Source organism: Mirounga angustirostris, unplaced genomic scaffold, assembly GCF_029215605.1.
Source record: "Mirounga angustirostris isolate CCGP_5_RB_7025 unplaced genomic scaffold, mMirAng1.0.hap1 SCAF_5, whole genome shotgun sequence".
In the NCBI taxonomy this organism is placed as follows: domain Eukaryota; kingdom Metazoa; phylum Chordata; class Mammalia; order Carnivora; family Phocidae; genus Mirounga; species Mirounga angustirostris.
In genome coordinates this window covers 143,432,051-143,452,222 of record NW_026991713.1, presented here as the reverse complement: position 1 = coordinate 143,452,222, position 20,172 = coordinate 143,432,051, and the positions used below count along the sequence as shown (strand labels likewise).

Genomic DNA, 20,172 nt, shown 5'->3' with positions numbered 1-20,172 from the left:
CCTCTGCTCCTCTGGACCCTGCTCTTTTCCTCTCTCTCTCAAAATAAATAAAAATATTTTTTAAAAAAATGTGGGAGTAAAACTTAAAAGACTTAAGAAAAACTAGGTATTTAAATACTCAATTTTAACAAGTTGAACATCATTCTAAATAAAAGCACAGTATTGTACACACAAAAACATCCCTCCCAAAAAACCTCAACTGGTGTTATCAAAGAAACACTAGCCTTCTTTTGCATCTTGGTTTATTCCCAGGAATTACACATTTTTTTTCATTATACATCCTCTTAACTGTTGTATTTTCAAACTGATTATCAGTGAAACAGAAAAACTTAATTTTGTATGATTATGTATTCTTTTTTTTTTTTTAAGATTCTTATTTATCTGACAGAGAGACAGCGAGAGAGGGAACACAAGCAGGGGGAGTGGGAGAGGGAGAAGCAGACTCCCCACCAAGCAGGGAGCCCGATGTGGGGCTCGATCCCAGGACCCTGGCTGAAGGCAGAGGCTTAAGGACTGAGCCACCCAGGCACCCCTGTAATTAGTCTCCTTACTGAACTCATTTAATGGCTCCCCCCCCCCCATAGGCTGTCCTGTCATTCCCGGAGATTTTTTTCTTCTTTCTGAAATGTCTCTTATTTTTGTTTCATGTCTTATTGCATTGGCTAGAACTTACAGGATAATATTAAACATATATTCTTTGCCATGCTGTGACTCTCATGGGAATGCCTCTAGGTCCACTGGGATGTTGATTTAAAATTCACATATTTTATCAAACCATTAAAATATCCTTCGATTGCTCAAAAATTAAGAGTTTTAAAATTAGGAACGCGTGTTGAATTTTATGAAATCGTTTCCTGGAATCTTAAATGTGCTTTCAATTACCGGTTTGTCCTTAAGGCAATATAAAACAGTAAATGACAGCTCCTGAAACTAACTGCCGGTACTTTAGGGAAACTGAAATCTAAGAAAAACCAAGCTGCGGACAAGCCAACTCGCTAAACAAATAAACACACACAAAAAAACACTCTTACAACCAAAGTCCCCCTATAACAAAAACACCTACAGGAGATGCGTGAACCTCCGCCACCTTTTCAAGCAGAGGGCGACTCAAGTAAAACTCTAAGTCGACACTTAGACATTGGAGTCTGCAACTGGGATTGGGACCTTTTCAAAAATCGTTATTTTCCACCCGGAGCGTTTGGGCCCTATGCTGAACTGCTGTGAACAGTTCCCCATTCAATGACTTCGTTTTCACGTACTGAAACTACGCGAGCATCTGCCTTCCTGTTGTCTCAACAGCCAGCTCCCAACTTCTCTAAAAGTGTCAAACTACAACAAGGCGTACGTGAGAGCCCGGTCCCGACAAAGACACGCACCTTTGTCCCCGGCGCGACGCAGGCTACGGCCCCGAGGGCCGCACTCGTCCCCCCGCGGCCGTCCTCATGCCGGCCCGGGCGCCCGGGCTGCGGCGCTGCTAGCGGCCGGCCCCCGAGCCATGCCTCCCGGCGGGCGGCCAACCCGCACCGCGGCCCATGGCCGGATCCCCACGCGCCCAGGGGGAGCCTCGCCGGCCGTGCCGCTGCGCCGGCCCCGGAGGAAGTGGAGAGACGCCGGCTCCACGTCGGTCGAGCAGCTCGGGACCTTGGGCAGGCTGCAGTGGCGCCCCGGGAGAACTCGAGGCGGCGGACGCGGGCTCCGAGCCGCTCCCCGGACGCCGGCCGTTAGAAAGCGCGCACCGAAAGACCCGTCCGCCCCCCGGGCGAGGCCACTCAGAGCCCGCCCGGCGCGGGCCCTGGGCGCGAGCGGAGGCTGGCTTCCAGGCCGCGCCGAGGTCCGTCAGGGCAGCTCCCGGTGCGGAGACACGGCCGGCCCCCGCGCAGGAGTAACGGCCGTAACGGAAGCGCAAACGGGAGGGGGCTGGAGGCCAGAGCCCAGGGGCGGGGCGGGCCGCAGGGCCGGCTCCCTCGCGCACTCGAACGGCTACACCGTCGCCGCCACCTCCGCCGCCTCAGACCGCGGGCGCTTCGTTGTCACGAGCCGGAGGGAGGGGGAAGGAGCCGGGAGTCTCCGGGCTCCGGCGCGCCGAGACCGCGGCACCCGGGTCACGTGCCGCTCGGCCGGCCAATGAAATCCTGCGGGCGCGGTGACGTCAGGGCAGCGGCGTGGCCGGTGACAGCCGGCCCCCGTCACGTGGCCGGGCGCACTCCAATGGGCGGCGCCGGGGCGACCTGATGTTCCCGGCGGCCCGTGCGTCGGCGGTGGTTGGGTGGTAAGATGGCGGCTGTGAGTCTGCGGCTCGGCGATTTGGTGTGGTGAGTCCGGGCGGCCAGGGCTAAACGAGGTGCGCCGGGGAGCTCCCCCGCTGGGCGCGGGGTTCACGACCAGCCCCGGAGCTGCCTTTCTATGCGCTCCAGGCTGCGGAGAGAGGGCGAGACGAGGTGCCGGCGCTGGGAGCGACGCCGGGCGGAAGGGGCAGCCCGGCCCCGGGGGACTGAGGGCGAGAGTGGCCGCGGCGGGCCGGGCTCTGAGCCCCAGGGCCGCCCGGGGGAGGGCTTCGCTCCGCACCTGCACGCCGGCGGCCACCGTGAAGGGAGTCTCCGGCGCCGCACAGCTCCCGCGGACGCCGGGTCCTTGGGGTCTTCCTGAGGCTCCCCAGAAAGCGGGAGAGCCGGGGAGCCCGCGGGGCCATCTCGCCTGGGCAAGCCCGTCAAAACTCGCGTTGCGATGGAACCGACCTGTGCGGGCGGCTTGGCTGGGGGTGTCGAAACCGGACTGCTGGCGCTGCCCCGCGAAGAAATGGAAGGGAGACTTCTCCTTTACAGCCGAAGGCTTGGCAGTGACCACTGCCTTCTTGGGTGCCTCTCGTGGTCTGCTTCTGTGTGCCAGACAACCGCCCGAACCAAGACTGACTGTCGCCGCTTCCCTGGAGCGACGTAGCTCACTTCTCGACCCAGAGGAGGGTTTCCATTAGCATTTGTCAAAGCCGGGCTGGTCTCACGGTGAATTAAACCAGACTTTGTAAGGGGAAGTCTGTGTTTACAGAGCAAACTACCCCCCAGCCCCCGTCAAGGGAGGCTCTAGACAAGTGACTCTTGATTGGTTTTGTTGTTCTGTATTCCTTGTCACCAAAAGAATGCACATACCTTATGCACTTTTGTATTCCATTTCTGAAGAGTTTGGGGCTCCTGGGCCCAGCTGTGGAAGCCAGATTAAGAACTACTGTTTGCCAGCTTTTGTTTTGGCACTTGAGGTTGCAGGTGGAGAGTTAGGAAAATAAATTTCATGTTGAGTGGGTTGAAGGAGATGGACTGGCTTTTCTAGGGCAAATGCTGACTGTGTGTTTTCTCTAGGGGGAAACTCGGCCGGTATCCTCCTTGGCCAGGAAAGGTGAGTGTCTTGCTACAAATGGAAGATATCTGAAGTTGAGTTTGAGAAGGTGGAGAATGTAAGATTCACTCCCCTCAATTTCTGGCATTTAGTTAAACTGGACCTATTTAAATAACAGTTTTTCTTTCTCTACTCTCCGTTTATTTAGAAAAGACAATATAATATAAGCCAGATCATTTAATCTGCAGTGAGTGCTAATCTCTTGAATCAGAGATGGTTTTGGTGAAGTTTTTTAATCCTGGAAATCAATTCTAATTTGAATTTAGCTTTACACTTAAATGTAACAAAAGGAGAAGAAAATAAATTCTCCAGGAAGAGAGGAATCTAAATGTAGGTTAGTGAAAAGTCAAAGTATTTTTGTCCCAACTAAGTTTAAATCTTCTTTCCATGTTACCATATGTGCTGCTCCAGTGCATCTTTGCAGAAGTTGGCATTCCAGATTTTGCATGAGGCGATCCGTCATAGCTTTCCAAATGTTCTGTTTTTATATTCTTGCTAGGAGCCCAGGAAATGTCTTTAGACTGTCTCTTTACAATATGGCATTTTCATTGCCTCAGTTGTTCTTCGTTGTCATCATTACCTGTCTCAACTCTTCCTGCACAATTTTTTTTTTAATTGAAGCATAATTGACATACAATGTCGTAGTGGTTTTTAGGTATACAACATATTGATTCAGTAATTCTATACATTACCCAGTGCTTACCACGGTAAGAGTAGTCACCATCTAACATCATTACTTCACTGAAGTATATGTAAAAGTGTTCTCTGCATTTCTTCAGTGATGACAGGGTCACGTGGTTGGGGGAGTTGATGTTGATCTTATGCTTTTAAAACAGAGCCATTGCAGTAGAAGGGATATTCTACCTACTGAACACTGCTACATGGTAGATGTAGGGAACTTCTAGAATATTTGCACATTTCCACACATCTCAGTAGAAAAGCGCCAGACTTGGACATGTACTGCCTGGGTTCTATTTAAGCCTGTTCCTTTTGTTTTATTTCATTTTTTTTCTTACTAACTTAGAAGTGTGGAAAAACCTTTCCCCCCCCTTTACTCCCCAGATTGTTAATCCACCCAAAGACTTGAAGAAACCACGTGGAAAGAAATGCTTCTTTGTGAAGTTTTTTGGAACAGAAGATCAGTGAGTAGTGCTCATCAAGAGTTTCACTTTCCCTTTGGGCGTTGCCCTGGATCTGAGCTGCTTGTGAGAATATTCTAAGGACCCTAGTTCATTTTTACTGTAGTCTGTCAGGCATATTGTTCTGGCTTTATACCTAAATAAAAGGTACTATTCTTAGCTTTTAGAAATTGTCCTGGGGCCAATAACAACTTCAGTCAAGTGAGAAATAGGACTCACTATCTTCTAAATATGATAATCACAATAAGATTATTTCTCACATCTCTTTATCGAATCCCATAGGTAGTTCTTTTTATTGGGGCCATGTTTGGTTCTCTTTTAATGGCTGGTTATCATTGTGGTTCACGTATGAGGTTTACAGTGAAATCAGAACCATTCATTTGAGATTCTGTGATAGACCATGTAGGTCACAGTGAGGAGGAGAATGCGTATTTACCTGAGTTTCCAGTGATTTGTTCAGCTTTCTTGTTATTACATGGATTTAATTACCTGGGTGTAGCTAGATGGTTTAAGTATTTGCATTTCTACTTACGATTTTTAGAGAAAAATGTAGTCTGGGGTTTGAAAAATTTGAGTTTTCTGAGGAATCTAATATCAATGGTTAAAATACATGTTCCTAGAAAGTGATATATGATATTCTATAGCAAAACCTCTTATAAACAGTGTTCTTCACTCATTCAGGAGTTTATATGCCAGAGTGCTCAGCCTGGATTAGAGGGGTTTTTTTGTTTGTTTTGTTTTTGTTTTTTAAATATTTTATTATTTATTTGACAGAGAGAAAGAGACCGAGCATGCACAAGGGAGCACAAGCAGGGGGAGAGGGAGAAGGAGAAGCAGGCTCCCCACTGAGCAGAGAGCCTGATAAGGGGCTCCATCCCAGAACCCTGGGATAATGACCTGAGCTGAAGGAGACACTTAATGGACTGAGCCACTCAGGCACCCCCTGGGTTAGAGTTTAAATGGCATGTTTATCTTCACCATGCAGGTATACCAATATACCCAGTTCTCTGTCACAAAACAACTTAGCAGCCTTTTGATGACAGTACTCAAGGGATTCACTGGCCCAGAGCTGTGAGAGCCAGAGACACTCTGGAAGCTAGAATGTTCTGGTAATGCCACTGACTTTACAAGAAAGATTGTCCTGGTATATAACACAAGTGCTAATTGTACAGCCACACTTCGAATTGTTGACACCAAAAGGAACTTCCAGAGAAAAGCAAATGTTGTGGTCCTTGCCTTTCAGGAATTCAGGTGACAAGACATAAACAGTTCAGATGGGAATAAGTGCAGAGTAAGTGATACAGGTGACTATTAAAGCGTTCTAGAACAAGGAGAGATCAGTGGGGAACAGTCAGGTCATAGAAGGGTGATGGAAGGGGTGCCTGGGTGGCTCAGTCATTAAGCGTCTGCCTTCAGCTCAGAATCATGATCCCAGAGTCCTGGGATCGAGCCCCACATTGGGCTCCCTGCTCAGCGGGAAGCCTGCTTCTCCCTCTCCCACTCCCTCTCCTGTATTCCCGCTCTTGCTGTGCCTCTCTCTGTCAAATAAATAAATAATCTTTTAAAAAGGTGGGGGAGGCGCCTGGGTGGCTCAGTCGTTAAGCGTCTGCCTTCAGCTCAGGTCATGATCCCAGGGTCCTGGGATCGAGCTCCACATCAAAAAAAAAAAAAAAAAGGGTGACGGAAGAGATGGAGTTAGAATCTACCTCTGGAGGACAGATAGAATTTGAATTGACAGGAAGAAGAAGGGCAGTGCAGGCAGTGGGAATACTGTGAGCAACTGGGTGTTAAGTTGGATGCGTGGGCAGAGAGAGCCTCCCCACCTGGGGTAAAGAACTGTGCTTGAGAATAACAGGCAATATGGTTGACCCAATTTGGTTAGCTAAACAAAGATGTACAAGTCTAAAACAAAAGTGGAAACTCTTGGGAAGTAGGGGCTTGATCAGATTACAGGAGGCCTGAAAGCCATTGTGTTCTTATAATTTAAAAAAATGCCAGAAGGTCAGAAGAGTAAACGGATGCCTATGTATAAAAAATACTACAGGTGAGACAGGAAATTGGAGTTGAGTGCATTTCAGTACTTAATCAGGTACACAAGTGAAGCCAATGAAAGGGATGCACTTATTGAACACAAAAATAACCTAATGGTGTTAGTAGTGGTGGTGGTGGTGATGTGATTTCTAACTAAAATTCTTTGAGGGGATTCATAAGCAAGTGGATTTGGGGCAACTGTTAGATATAATATCTTTAAGCTTATAAAACTCCCTTGGTAGAATTCCACATAAAAACTTATTAAAAAATAAGTTGTCACAGGACCAACACATTATCTTTTTGTGGCTAGGCGGTTGACAATGAAAGGAAATGGGTAAGGATCTCCAGGCACTTCTCTGAAGGGAGAAGGGTTCTTAGTGATCAGTGATGAGCAGACATTATTTACTATCTTTAAATTATGTGAAGGTGAAGTATCCAGGGAATTACTTTGAGGAAAGAACTCTGGATTTGATGCTGGCCTGCTGTGCATTCAGATGCCATCTCACTGCCCTACAATTTGGGCAAGCTGTTTTCACCTTTCTAAGCCTTTGTGTCCTTGCCCACATGTGGGATGATGTTCCCTGCCTCGTAGTTATGCAGGAGAAATAGTGCCACTTGTTCGTAGGGTGGTGTGGTATACAGCAGGGGTTCAGTAAACTTCAGGTGGACATATATATATATTACAAGGGAGAGAATAGCTGGTAAGAAGCAGGTGGCTTTAAATAAGGGAAACTTAGAGAGGATTTGTTTGAAAAAGGAAGGCATTTGTATTGGAAATTCCTAAAGACTTCAGCCAGGTCTGTTTTTTTGTTTTATTTTGCTTTTTTGTTTTTTAAGATTTTATTTATTTATTTGAGCATAAGCAGGGAGGAGAGGGAGAAGCAGGCTCCCCACTGAGTGGGGAGCCAGACACGGGGCTTGATCCCAGGACTCTGGGATCATGACCTGAGCCCAAGGCAGACGCTTAACTGATTGAGCCACCCAGGGGCCCCCAGGTCTTTTCTTTTGACCAAAAAGGCTTCAAACACAAAACAGTAAATTGTTCCACGTTTTTTTTTTTTTTTCAATTGTTCTATCTTTATGGAAAAACTATGCTGTGCCTTGCCAGGAGTGCTATGTGCAGTTGAGTCCATGCTCCCAAAGGGATCTGATGGAACTAATTAAGATCAGAAAAGGGGACCAAGTCAGATCAAAGAGTAGGATTCTTTAATGTGAAAAAGTAAAGTCTGAAAAAGAGCACAATCAGAATTGATGAAATGCTGAATGACCCTAAGGAGGTAAACACTGACCTGTTCATAAATCATCAGACATTTCCGATAGCGGCACTGTGAGTAGAACAAATGCTGTGGTGACCAAGTTTAGGGCATGCGTAAGAAGTACTTTAGGAAACAGACTTTTGAGAAGCGCTTTAGATGGGAAGTACAAGTGGACTTTTAGAGATGAGTACTGCTTTGTGAAGGGTAAGGCTATAGGTGGTTCCAGAAGAAACTGGGCTCTACCTCACCTTTGGTGCTTGATATAAGGGAGAGGGGCATATGCTCCTTGCACATGTTAGTTACGAGGCTCTGACTTTGGTGGATAGGGCCTGACCCCATGGGGCTGCTCCTGAATTTCTGAGCAATATAGGATTCAGTCAGAGACGTTCCTTTTCAAAACTGAACACTATGTATGGGGGAAAATATTTATAAATAAGATTTCTTTAATATTAGCAGGGATCTTTATTAAAGAGTGAAAAGGGTAGTTCCTTAAGATAAAGAATTCAGTGGCTCAGTCAGTTAAGCCCAGGTCGTGATCCGAGCACGGAGCCTGTTTCTCCCTTTCCCCGACTTGTACTCTCTCTCTCTTATAAATAAATAAAATCTTAAAAAAAAAAAAAAGAAAGATAAAGATTTCAGTCTTCGAGAAAACTAGTTTTTCTCTCTCCCTTCCTCTGTCAAAACATCTGACAAATTGTGTTGATGTTCTGTTAGAAAGAGAGAAGACCAGACCTTCCTAACCGATGTCCTGTCCAGCCAACCCTGGAAGGGGAAGGACTTAGTAAGATGGCTGGATTCAGCTGTCTGAGCCTGGATGGCCAGTATGGGGGTTACTTATGGTTGTTTTCTATTTCATGGAGATACAAAGGGAAAAATAACTTTAGCATAACTTGGACTACTCTGCCAGGTGACTCCACCCACAGTTGTGGTCTCAGGCACATGAGAGCTCACCTTGGACAGGGAGTTACCCATCAGAATAGAAACTGAGCTCGGGGTTTGAAGTTTTCATCAGTGGCCATGGATGGCAGAATGGAGGGAGCTCATTTAGTCTGTGGGTGTTCAAAAACGCTCAGAGACAAACGGTTCAAGAGAACACTACTGGCAAAAGAGGGTAGATCCCAAATGACCACCTGAGAGTTTCTGTAGCAGTCTTCATACCTGATCCTACAACAGCCATTTCGGGAAATGGATAGGATATTTGTTCTGGTTCTCACTTTTTAACAGATTTGTACACTGAGAGGCAGGAGATTTGTGGAGTTCAGTGATAGAATGTCCAGGATCCCAACCTGAAATACTTTTTTCATCAAGGCAGATATAAGGTATGAAGTGAGTACTAAAGTAACTCTTGGAGAAGAACCTGTAGCTTGTAATTACAAGCAGATTGGAGCCATCCGAGCATCCCTCTTTCTTTTCACCTGGCACCTGATCGCCCTGCTTTCCCTACATCCAACACTGTGCAATAGCTGGAGAACGGAGCCAAATGGATGGTGAGCGCGCTGCTATTTGGACTGAGCCAGCAATGTCCCTCTGCCAGGGCTGGACAATACCTGTCCTAGAGAGCACTGAGTAGATTTTCCTCTCCCAGCACCAGCATCCATCCTACGGGTGACTCCCCTCATGGCTGAGACAGTGGACTCCAGGAGCAGGTGTGTCATGCACCAGAATTAAAGAATCTGGCACAAAAGAAGCAGCTGACCATATTGGCATAGACAGCGCAGCTTGAAAGCCTTCTCCAGCATTTGGGAATGTTTTCAAGTTTTGAAAAGAGAATCTTCTAAATCTATTTTATCTGCAAGTCTTTGTTGATGTCTGTATGATAATCATTGCTTGAGATTAACTGACAAACTCTTATTTTCTTTGTGGCTTTTTTTTTGGTTGTTTTGTTTTTTGATTTGTGGGTTTTTGGGTGTCTTGATTTATGAACAGCTTAGACTTGTAGCTGTAACAACTCAGTAATCTTCAGCCTCTTTCGGTGGTTTTAAAGCAGGGCAAACATACAAATCATTTGCTCAGTACTACTCAAATCTAGATGGAAAAGCAACTCATGTCTTCTGTCCCCGTCTTTGTTCTCACCTTTGGACTGTGCTGACACGTGTGTGTTCTCCCTCCCACCCCCACCCAGGTCATTGTGTCATGCAAAGTCTGAGACACATACGTGAGAGTTTTGGAGATTATTCGTAGACCCACATGTTTAATATGATGTGTACATGGTATGATTTTAACCTAAGGGGAAAGCAGGTCAGAATTATGGAAGTTTTTGAAAATGTGAGGTGTTTAATTTCATTTTGAGTGGAGTGTGTAATCTGAGAGTGGCTTATAGTGGAAAGTTTATATTCGCAAATGAAAAGAATTTACAGGAGGTGTATCAGAATACCAGGGTAAGTTTGCTGCTCCTGGCTGTGTTACAGGTGCAGTTACACCTGCAACCAGGCAGTAGCTACCCACCTGAGGAAGTCATGGGAGCAGCCCTCTGGGTAGAGCAGCCCATGTTCTATAGCAGAGACCTTTATTGTTGATTTGTTGTTTCTTAAAGATAATACATGTTTATGGCACCTCCCCCCCAAATTAAGCTATGAACTGTGAAACAGTTCCATTCATTCCTATCCCTCAGCCACCCAGTTACCAGCCCTTGGGCATCCAGTTATACTAGCTTCTTTTTTTTTTTTTTTTTTTAAAGATTTTATTTATTTATTTGACAGAGAGAGAGACAGCAAGAGAGGGAACACAAGCAGGGGGAGTGGGAGAGGGAGGAGCAGGCTCCCCGCTGAACGGAGAGCCCGATGCGGGGCTCGATCCCAGGACTCTGGGATCATGACCTGAGCCGAAGGCAGACGCTTAACAACTGAGCCACCCAGGCGCCCTTATACTAGCTTCTTATGGCATGTCCCTCCAAAGATACTGTGGGCAGAATCAAGAAATTACATATTCCTTTTTCCTTGTTTTTACACAAGTGATAATGTAGTTCACACACTGCTCTGCATCTTGCTTTCTTCCACTTAACCAGGTATCTTAAGGGACCTTCCATTTTGTTCTTTGTAATGACATCACTGATTGCCACTACAAACAATGGGATTTACTTCCTTGTACGTAAAAGCAAAGGCCCATATTTTACACACCACTTGACTAAGCTTGATTTTTTACTCCCAGCCCAATAGCAAATTAGGTAGAAAAGATCCAGCTCCTTTCAGGCATCAGGAGGATGATAAGAAGGAAATCATAAGTCGCAGCTCATATCACAGAAACAGAAGTCACCTAAAAAAATAATAACAAACGGGGGCACCTGGGTGGCTCAGTCGGTTAAACGTCCCGACTCTTGATCGCAGCTCAAATCTCAATCTCAGGGTCATGATAAAACAGAAACAAAAATGTACAGGCAACAGCAACAACCAGAAAAGGCCACCAAAGCCTTAGAACATTTAACCCAGGGGCCATCATTCCAGCCCCTCTGAATATGCTTGGAAGGCATCATTTACTCAGTGATTATTTATTGAGCACCAGTTGCATACCAGGCCCAGCTGATGGGCCTCAGTGAGAATGGTGCATTATTGAAGCCCTGGCTGAAAAGCATACTCTTTAAGGAGACAGGGTTTTGCAATATAGCCTTTAGAGAAAAAACTCTATTCGGAAGGCTAAAGTGATTTCAATTTGGCTCGATTTCAAGAGGTAATCCAACTAGGGCTCTGGTGGGCTGGCTTTTTTTTTTTTTTTTTAAGATTTTATTTATTTATTTGAGAGAGAGAATGAGAGAGAGAGAGCACATGAGAGGGGGGAGGGTCAGAGGGAGAAGCAGACTCCCTGCTGAGCAGGGAGCCCGATGCGGGACTTGATCCCGGGACTCCGGGATCATGACCTGAGCCGAAGGCAGTTGCTTAACCAACTGAGCCACCCAGGCGCCCTGGGCTGGCTTTTTATTTACAGTTTTACAGTGCTTCAACAATAGGCTGATTTCTTAACTAGATTAATATTTCTTGGATTTATCCTCTTGATATTTATACTGTCCATTCTTTTAGCAAACCATTTTCACTTTTCAAAAATGGTCAGAGAGGAAAATTTCATTTTAGGATGCAAATGCCAGAATGGAATTTTGACTGTACCATTCTTCTGGCAGAAATCAGTAATCCACTTAAAATGCTTCAATGGAAAAATGGGCATGGATTATTGGTGCTTCCTCCACACATGTCCTTACCTCTCCACTTCCTCTGGTTCATGTGGGGAGAGAAAGGCAGGGATTAGTATGCCTAGAGTGTATTGTCCCATCTCAGGAAGCTCCATAAAACCACACCATTGATCTTACACCAAAACTTGTGTGGGTCTCAGCTTCTAACCTGAAGCCCAGAGAAGGAAGAGGCATGTCCAGAGCACGTGGCCCTTTAAGCCTTATCGCTGGTATTTGCGTCATCTCAGTAGGACAGCTTAACCTGCTTTTCAGGGCATGTGTGGCTTTGCATCTGCTCTGGTGGTCTGTCCTTAGAAACACTAAATGGGAGGAGAAGCAGGAGGGTCCATTCAGTGGTGTACCTGCCAGGCAATGTAAGGTCAAAATATAATTCCGTTTTTCTTCCCCATAGAATAGACCAATTCATTCTATCATAGCAAGTCTCAGACTTTAAGATGAGTTAGTCACTGGAAGGTACCTGCTTACCTCACCTGGTTGGAACTTTATGCAGTGAGACAGCATCTGAGTCTTTGTTCATCGTTCAGTTCTCTGTGGCTTTGTTTAGCCATAGATAACATGCTTAGTCCTGGTTTGCTATCACATTTATAGGCTGATAGTCCTACGGCTATTGTGTTTGTACAGATCCATGGTCACGATTATTAGCATAACACTTAAATCATAGGTGGCTGTAGGTGGGTTGGCTAAACTATTTTTATGTAGAGATTAGCACTTGTTTTTTTTTTTAAATGGGCTCCATTCCGAGTGTGGAGCCCAGTGTAGGGCTTAAACTCACCATCTTGAAATCAAGACCTGAGTTGAGATCAAGAGTTGGACGCTTAACTAATTCACCCAGGCGCCCCACATTTTTACTATTATTAGTGAATATTCTCCAGTTATCTCTAAAGGAGAGGACCCTAGGTTAGTGGGATAGCTCAGTTTCTCTATCCTTAACCTGACCCCTTTTTTCAGAAGGTTATGCTATGAGACTTGTGAGTATTACATAGTAAAAATGTATATAAATTAGCTGTTACCTCGCCAAGCCTATAAAATCCTCTCCTTTGTACTGGGACGCTGAATGTCATTTAGAAAAACCACAGGAAGCCAGCTGGGGCAGATTTGTTCAAGTCAGTCTGGTAGGCCAGATATTCCAGAATTGACAAGTGATGGCTTTTTTACTTGCATGTGTTACACATTGATGGTAGGAATTAAAAAATAAACATCATAAGGGTATGTTGTACCTTTAATCACAAGCAGAATCTTGTTTCTAAAGACCTCCTATTACAACTGCTGGCCTAATTCCAAATCATGTGTCACTTGTTTTGTGTGGTTTAGTAGCCACAGACAGGATCATTTATCAACAAATATCGCAAAGAGGAGCAGATTTCACATGCTGCATTTCTTGAGCCATGGGTGCATCCCTGATTCTCAGTTGATGACAGATTGTCATTCTGGTTTGGGTGTTGACTGGGCAGTGATGTTGCTGTGGTCGATTATGCTTCCTGATGCCCTCGGTCCATGAGGGGCCCCTGTGATGAGAATGGAAGAACATCGCCAGGCTACCCCTGCCCTGCACAAGTGGCAGGCGATGTGTGGTTTAGTGTGGAAGGCTGGTGAACGAGAATGGACATAAATAGCCTGCAACTTGTGGAGGATATTCTGGTTTTGGTGGTGGTGGTTGTGCTTGACTTGTTTCAGGAAGACATACTTTTATAATACCCCAAGAGTTTGGGGTGGGTGGTAACATGTTTTGAAAAAATGGCAGGCCTGGTTCAAAGTCCAGTTAAACCAAACGGATATTTGCATTCTGTTGTGATGAGGTAATTGATAATTTATGGCATGGGCAGTGTGGATCATACCCTTTCTGTATGTGTTTTCTGCTAGTGCGTGGATCAAAGTGGAACAGCTAAAGCCATACCATGCGCACAAGGAGGAAATGATCAAGATCAACAAGGGGAAACGATTCCAGCAGGCTGTGGATGCTGTTGAAGAGTTCCTCCGGAGAGCCAAAGGGAAAGACCAGGTGAGAGACTGATTCTTGCTTTATTCCAGCATCTAACTGGTTATTTTGGCGTAGTAACTAACAGATTAAATATGGCCCAAACCCAAACTCTATTCTTATGCCATGCCAATGGCGAGAACACTACTTCAGTTCTAGGGTATCCGCATTTGGCTTATCAGCTTGAAACTCCATGCATGCGGCAGACTTTTCTGAAATAGATTGCTCTTCTTAGGAAAGTCACTTGGACTCAGGAGAAGTATCTCAGCTTTTGAGTACAACACAGGCATTTCTCCCTTTGACATCCTAGAGATTAGGAGTGTTCTTGGGTATATCCACTGCCTGGGTGTAAATCCCACTTCTTAGCTTTGGGTACAGGCAAGTGATTTGACTTTACCTGCTTCCCCAAGTATCAGTGGAAGCAATAGCAGAACCTATTTCATAGGGTTGTTGTGTGGATAGCACATGTAAAGCGCTTCTCCTAGGGTGTGGCTTGTGTAAGTGGCGGTGGTGGCGGCAGTGGCTGCTGTGGTGGCTATCATTGTTATTATTAAACTTTCAGACATCGTCCCACAATTCTGCTGATGACAAGAATCGGCGTAATTCCAGTGAGGAGAGAAGTAGGCCAAACTCAGGTGATGAGAAGCGGAAGCTTAGCCTGTCTGAAGGGAAGGTGAAGAAGAACATGGGAGAAGGAAAGAAGAGGGTGTCTTCAGGCTCTTCAGAGAGAGGCTCCAAGTCCCCTCTGAAAAGAGCCCAAGAGCAAAGTCCCCGAAAACGGGGTCGGCCCCCAAAGGATGAGAAGGTTTGTTTTACCTCTGCAGCTTCCGGGATTAGTGACTTCCTTCTGTCTGTGAAAGAGTTGAGCTCTACAGTGCCTCGGCTCACTGAGTGGACGTAGAAACCTGTGCTAAGCGCTGCCCTAAAGAATCCTGCAGACCAGGGGAGGGACTCAGCCTGGGGGCACAGGCATGAAATAGGAACACAAGGCAGCAAAGGATTTCTCATTCAACTAAATGGTCGAGGCAGGAGAACAGTCCACCTGAGCCAGCATGCAAGGGCTGGCACGGGAAGGGGCTTAAGGAAGAGGGGAAGGCATTCCAGAGACAGAGGGCCCAGCCTGTGTAGGGCTTGATGTTGGCGTGGATATTCTCATTATAGGTAGAGGACAAGGAGAAGAGCAGAGAGCTAAAAGTGGGTTGTCACTGGATTGTGGAGGGCCGCGAGGTCTACTGAAGCAGTATTTACTGTCATGGGTCCATAGGGGGCCACAGACTTGTTGGGGCTGGGTGTCAGGGTGGTGGAGTGCTCCAAGCTGCATGTTAGCAATGGTGGAGGGCAGAGAAAAAGGCTAAAGCTGGTCAGAAAGCTAAACCCAGGTTTGCATTTATATACAAGGAGCTATCCTGATAGCAAATACTGAAAAGAACTGCCTGAGAGGCACTTCAGAGGAAGGGCTCATAAGATTTAGCAACGGGTTACAGAGGAAGGGGGGAGGGAGATGATTTCAGGTTTTTGTTTGGAAAATGGTAATAACTTTCTCAAGAGCAAGAGTCAGGAGTAGGGTTGGCGAACGGAGCAAGAGGACTAGATCTGTCTTGAATGTGATGAATTTGAGGTGATGCCAAGGCTATTAGGGAGACTTGAACTAATGTCGGGATGGAATGTAGATGCGGGAGGCAAATATGTAGAAGTATGTTGGAGAATACATACAAAGTATATCTGAGGCCCAGTGGGATTGGTCTCCAGAGAAAGTAAGGAGGGCGCAGAGTGAAGGGCAGGATTCTGCTTCGCAGGGAAAATACCCGTACGTCAGAGTTGGAAGGATTCGGAGGAGCCATCACAGTGAAATAAAGTGGAAATAACGTAACTTTCACCTTCCTGAGAAGATGTAGGTCAAGTCTCAAAAGCCAAGGGAAGAGGATTCGAGATGGAGGGGGTAGTCTGTGAAAACACAGGGGAGAACTGTTAGAGCACAGTCAAGGGGACAGGAGCCAGATGGCTGGCAGAAACAGTTGGGTGATAAGGCCTTGACAAAACACTAGACCACATCAGATCACGGCCTGCAAATTCAGACACCAGCGAGACCAGACAGGTCATGGCAGCAAGGGGAGGCTGGCTGAGGGTTTGCAGCCCTGACCTGCCTCCACACTGAGAGCACTAGGGGTGGCAGCAGCTGGTGCTCTGGGGAAGTCATTGCTCTGTCCATGGGGTCCCAGCCAACTTTTGCCAGGTCGTCTGGTTTTTCCTCTAGAGAAGGTAGAAATACTGATTTTTATGTGTAACATTCCAATTTTATGTGTTACACGCTAATTCAAAATTTTAAAATACTTTTAGGTCCAAGGAACATCTCTGGGCCAGATTGAGCCTGTGGGCTGCCACTCTGTGACCACTGTGTTAGAGAAAGTCCTTCTCACTGTCAGACAACCTGGGACTGAGAGTAGACAGAGTGACTAGCGGTCAGGACAGCCCTGGCTGACGGTGAGCACAGGGAACTGCCAGCCAGAGGTGGAGAAGGTGGAGAAAACAGCTAGCTGTGGTGCAGAAAGAACTTTCAGGGGGTGTGTTCTAATTTGATCCAATTGAATTGATTTCCTGGGGATCCAGAGGCATCTGAGCTGTCAGGTTTTATACTGTTCTCCAAATTCCTATTTTCTGCTTTCTAAAGCCGTGGATCTCACCAACTCCGTGCTGGCCCTGCAGAGAAACGACATCTTTTTGGAAAAAGAGAAGTGTGCAGGAGAGGTGAGGAGGAGGTCTGAGTCGGAACTGTGACTCCGTAACTTGCTGCAGCTGTGTGGCCTTGGCCAACTTCCTTTGCCTTGGTTTCCTCATCTGATCATTGGGAATAATAGTGATACCTGTCTCTCAGGTTTGTCGTGAGAATTAAATGAGTAACAAGAGCAAAGCATCAAGAACAGTGTGCTGTGCACCACGCATTTGAAAAATGGCTTTATGTTTGTCAGTGTCTGGCAGGAGCCTGTTGTGCAGCGAGAGCATAGTGGCTTTAGTGTCACCCGAGGCCGCCACCGGGCTTTACTGCAGGGACTCTTCTCACAGGCTCCCAGGGAAAAGCAGTTTGCCCTTGAATCTGAATTATTAATCAGGGGATAGTAACATTTCTGCTGCCGTTCTTGGAGTCAGGTCCCCTGCCAAGAGGTCTACTTGCTCTTTACCCTTAGCGCAATGCTTCCTACAGTCTCCTTGCTTGGCCAGCCTCTAGTGAAGGATTTGTCAGCTGGAGAGGAAGGAGTATGGTTAGTGGTGCAGGGCGGACACAGCCCTTTCAGTTCAGACAGTTGGTTTTAATTAAGCACCTTCAGAGATGTAGGGAATCTGGGCTTGGAATTTTGGTGCATCTTCTGATCTAATAGGTCCTGCGGTCTAAAAAGAGTGTGTGTTGCTACAGTAATGACTTCTTTCTGAAACAGCAGTAGCCTAGGCTGATAACTGGGCAAAGTCTCGGATGATAGCCATTCGGAGCCATAATCCCCTGTCCTGTGAGGATTAGTGGAAAAGGCTGACCTTTTGACGCAGAGGCGTCAGTTGCGTGCATACAGGGAAAGGCTGGGTTCGTGCCTCAACTGTGGTGTGAGAGGTGTGCCCTCATCCTCTCTCAGGGGCTCTCATTTCCAAGTCCTGGGCTGAGAAGAACTGCAGCTTTGGGCACACAGCACCCTGACAGCACAGAGCCCTCAGGGCTGTGGCTCTCCTCAAATCCCCGAGTGGTTCAGGCACTGCTGACTGGGAGTCGAGGCCTTCCGCTGGTGCCAGATGGAGAGCCAGTGTCTCCACCCCACTCTCCTATCCTGAGACCTTAAGCAGGTCACTAGAGCTGTGCTGCCCCTAGCCACAGGGGACAGATACAGAACATGTCCATCGCGGCAGGACGTTCTTGGGACACTTCTACACTAGGCCTCTTTTTTCCCCATATCTCTTTGTTCAGCACGTGTTGATTGAGCAGCCCCACATAAGCCAGATGTCTAGTGATAAAGCAGCATGATAGTTAGACCAGGCCCCTCTCATGTTCACTTCTTCAGTAAATAGCGAGCATCTCCTCTGTGCCAGGCATGGCTCCCTGCGTGGGATACAGAGTAAACAAAATTGGCAGAGGTCTTGCTTTCATAGAACTCACTTATAATCACATCAGCATCACATAGAAAGATACAGAGGGGTCAGGGAAAGCACCCCAATAAGGTGACATTTCCGCGGAGACCTGAAGTGAGCATGTGAGCCAAGCAGATAACTGTTGGAAGAGCATTCCCAGTAGTGCAAAGGCAAATGCTTGGTGTGTTTGGGGAATGGCTGGAGGGCCAAGGCGGTGCTGGTGAGTTAGAGAGTGGTGAGGGGGAGAAAATATAATAGGATATGAATTCAGAGAGTAGGGTGGAGTTGAGGGGTTGTAGAACTTATAGTGCCCCATAGGCCTGACTGTGTGAGACAGGAAGCCAGTTGTAGGCAGAGAAGTGGCCTACTCCACTCTAGCTCCTGTGCCCAGTCTAGACTGCAGGGTTCCAGAACGGAAGCAGAGGGGGATCCCTTTTGCTACAGTCCAAGTGGCAGGGGATGGCAAAAAAAGGGGTCACCGATCCGCAGTTGTAAAACCATAATCATTGCTACCAGGTAAGGGGAGGGTGGAATCAAGAAGGACTGCAAAGATCTCAGCCTGGTAGAACGGAGCTGCTTTTCTAAGACTGCGAAGACTGTGGAAGGCACCGTTGGGGCAGGGAGATCCCAGAGTTCAGTGGGATGTTCAAGATTCCCCTGAGATACCCAAGTAGAAATGTCAGGAGGGCCACCGTGGCTGGAAGATCCCACATGTGGAAAGGGAGTGTGAGGTGAACTTGGTGGAGGGGATAAGAGCACAGCTGAAGCAGCATCCTGCCCAGGATGGGTGTGGGCAAGGCTGTTGGTGGGGAGGTACGCTCCGTTTCACTGGGTCCTGCCCTTGCATCAGCCTGGAGAGGGAGTGGAGCTCTTGGCTCCCAGTTGCCCTGGATTGGAAGTCTGGCTTTGTCACTTAGTAGCTTAGTAGTTAAAACGCTGGGCACATTTCCTCATCAGCACCATGTGGCTTTCTTAGGTTTGTTTGTTTTTTTTTTTTTTTTTGAGATTCTCTCTGAAGCCAGTACTGTTTTCTTAATGTTCATTATTGGCCATAAAGAATCTTCTCTGTGACTTGCTAACAACATTGCACACCATAGTTGGGATTTCCAGAGACATCTGTCCTTGTGAAACTTGGGCACAAGAAGACAATTTGTTATTTCAAGAACAGAGAAGAAAGCCTTGCTCCATGTTGATGAGAACTTGCCTGGTTTCTCCCGATGGACAGTCAGAACCGTGCCTGGGGACTTAGGCTGAGACTGGAGTTGGCTAGGGGGTTCGTTTGAGGTGGAATGTAACTGAAGGAAGCGAAGCAGGATTTGGCGATTTGGCGCAGGAAGACATCTGCTACTGAGGTGGCCTCAGTGTCTTGACCATCTGCCTTTCCCTCTGTAGGATCTCACCATCCCTGAGTCTAGTACCGTGAAGGGGGTGATGGCTGGACCGATGGCCGCGTTTAAATGGCAGCCGACCGTGAGCGAGGTAACAAGCTCTCCCGCAGGCCAGGATAAGCCCAGCCTCCAAGCTGGTTTCCTGGCCTGTGTGAGGCGCTTTTCCTTTCCCCATTCTTTAAATTGCAAGAAAGTACTGAGGTGTTTGAGGGGGAAAAGTGCAAGTCTCCACCCTCATGGGTGCTCAGTTTCATGTTCAATATAACTTCTTCCAGACCCTTTGCTACAACCCCCATTCACTCATCATTTATAGAATTATATACCCACATGGGGTTTCTGTTGTTGGAAATAGGGTTGGTTTTCATAAACACAGGATTGGCCCACACATTTTTTTACTTAATGCTTTATAGACACCTTTCACTGTTCACATATACAACTCTGCTGTTCAGTAGCCCCTTGGAGTGGATGCCCCAGTCCCCTGTTGTGCCTAATTGTGAAAGCCCTTGAAAGTGCTACACTCATTGCCCTGCATTTCTGTTTATATCGATCCTCCGTGAGACAAGACACTCAGGGGTCTGGCACCAGACACCGTAGGTAAAACCCTAGAATTGGGAGAGTGCTGAGAATTGATTTGGCCTCGCCTAGTCAGTTATCCAAAGGGACTGGTAAATGCTGCATTTTAAAAATACCAGTATACCTCTTAAATATTTTC

At 46.8% G+C, this 20,172-nt stretch overlaps 2 protein-coding genes across 18 annotated transcripts in view; one reads left to right on the top strand and one right to left on the bottom strand.

Annotated features, from left to right (window-relative positions):
• Positions 1 to 2,129, bottom strand: part of UBN1 (ubinuclein 1) — a 39,136-nt gene extending 37,007 nt beyond the window's left edge. The window contains exon 1 of one of the 4 annotated variants that reach the window (XM_064592491.1): positions 1,377 to 2,129. The gene's annotated coding sequence lies outside the window, so the exon portion shown is untranslated. The remainder of the gene's footprint in view (positions 1 to 1,376) is intronic. The other 3 variants (XM_064592492.1, XM_054507477.2, XM_045874904.3) reach the window with 3 other exon arrangements.
• Positions 2,130 to 2,180: 51 nt separating this feature from the next.
• GLYR1 (glyoxylate reductase 1 homolog) overlaps positions 2,181 to 20,172 on the top strand; it is a 34,903-nt gene continuing 16,911 nt past the window's right edge. For 4 of the 14 annotated variants that reach the window (XM_064592501.1, XM_064592497.1, XM_045874897.2 and 1 more), the window contains exons 1-6: positions 2,185 to 2,312; positions 3,351 to 3,387; positions 4,450 to 4,529; positions 13,851 to 13,989; positions 14,528 to 14,770; positions 19,465 to 19,551. In XM_064592501.1, coding sequence (XP_064448571.1) covers positions 2,275 to 2,312; positions 3,351 to 3,387; positions 4,450 to 4,529; positions 13,851 to 13,989; positions 14,528 to 14,770; positions 19,465 to 19,551 — 624 coding nt within the window. In that variant the 5' untranslated portion in view covers positions 2,185 to 2,274. Of the gene's footprint in view, positions 2,313 to 3,350; positions 3,388 to 4,449; positions 4,530 to 13,850; positions 13,990 to 14,527; positions 14,771 to 19,464; positions 19,552 to 20,172 lie in introns of all 14 variants that reach the window. The other 10 variants (XM_064592498.1, XM_064592495.1, XM_064592500.1 and 7 more) reach the window with 8 other exon arrangements.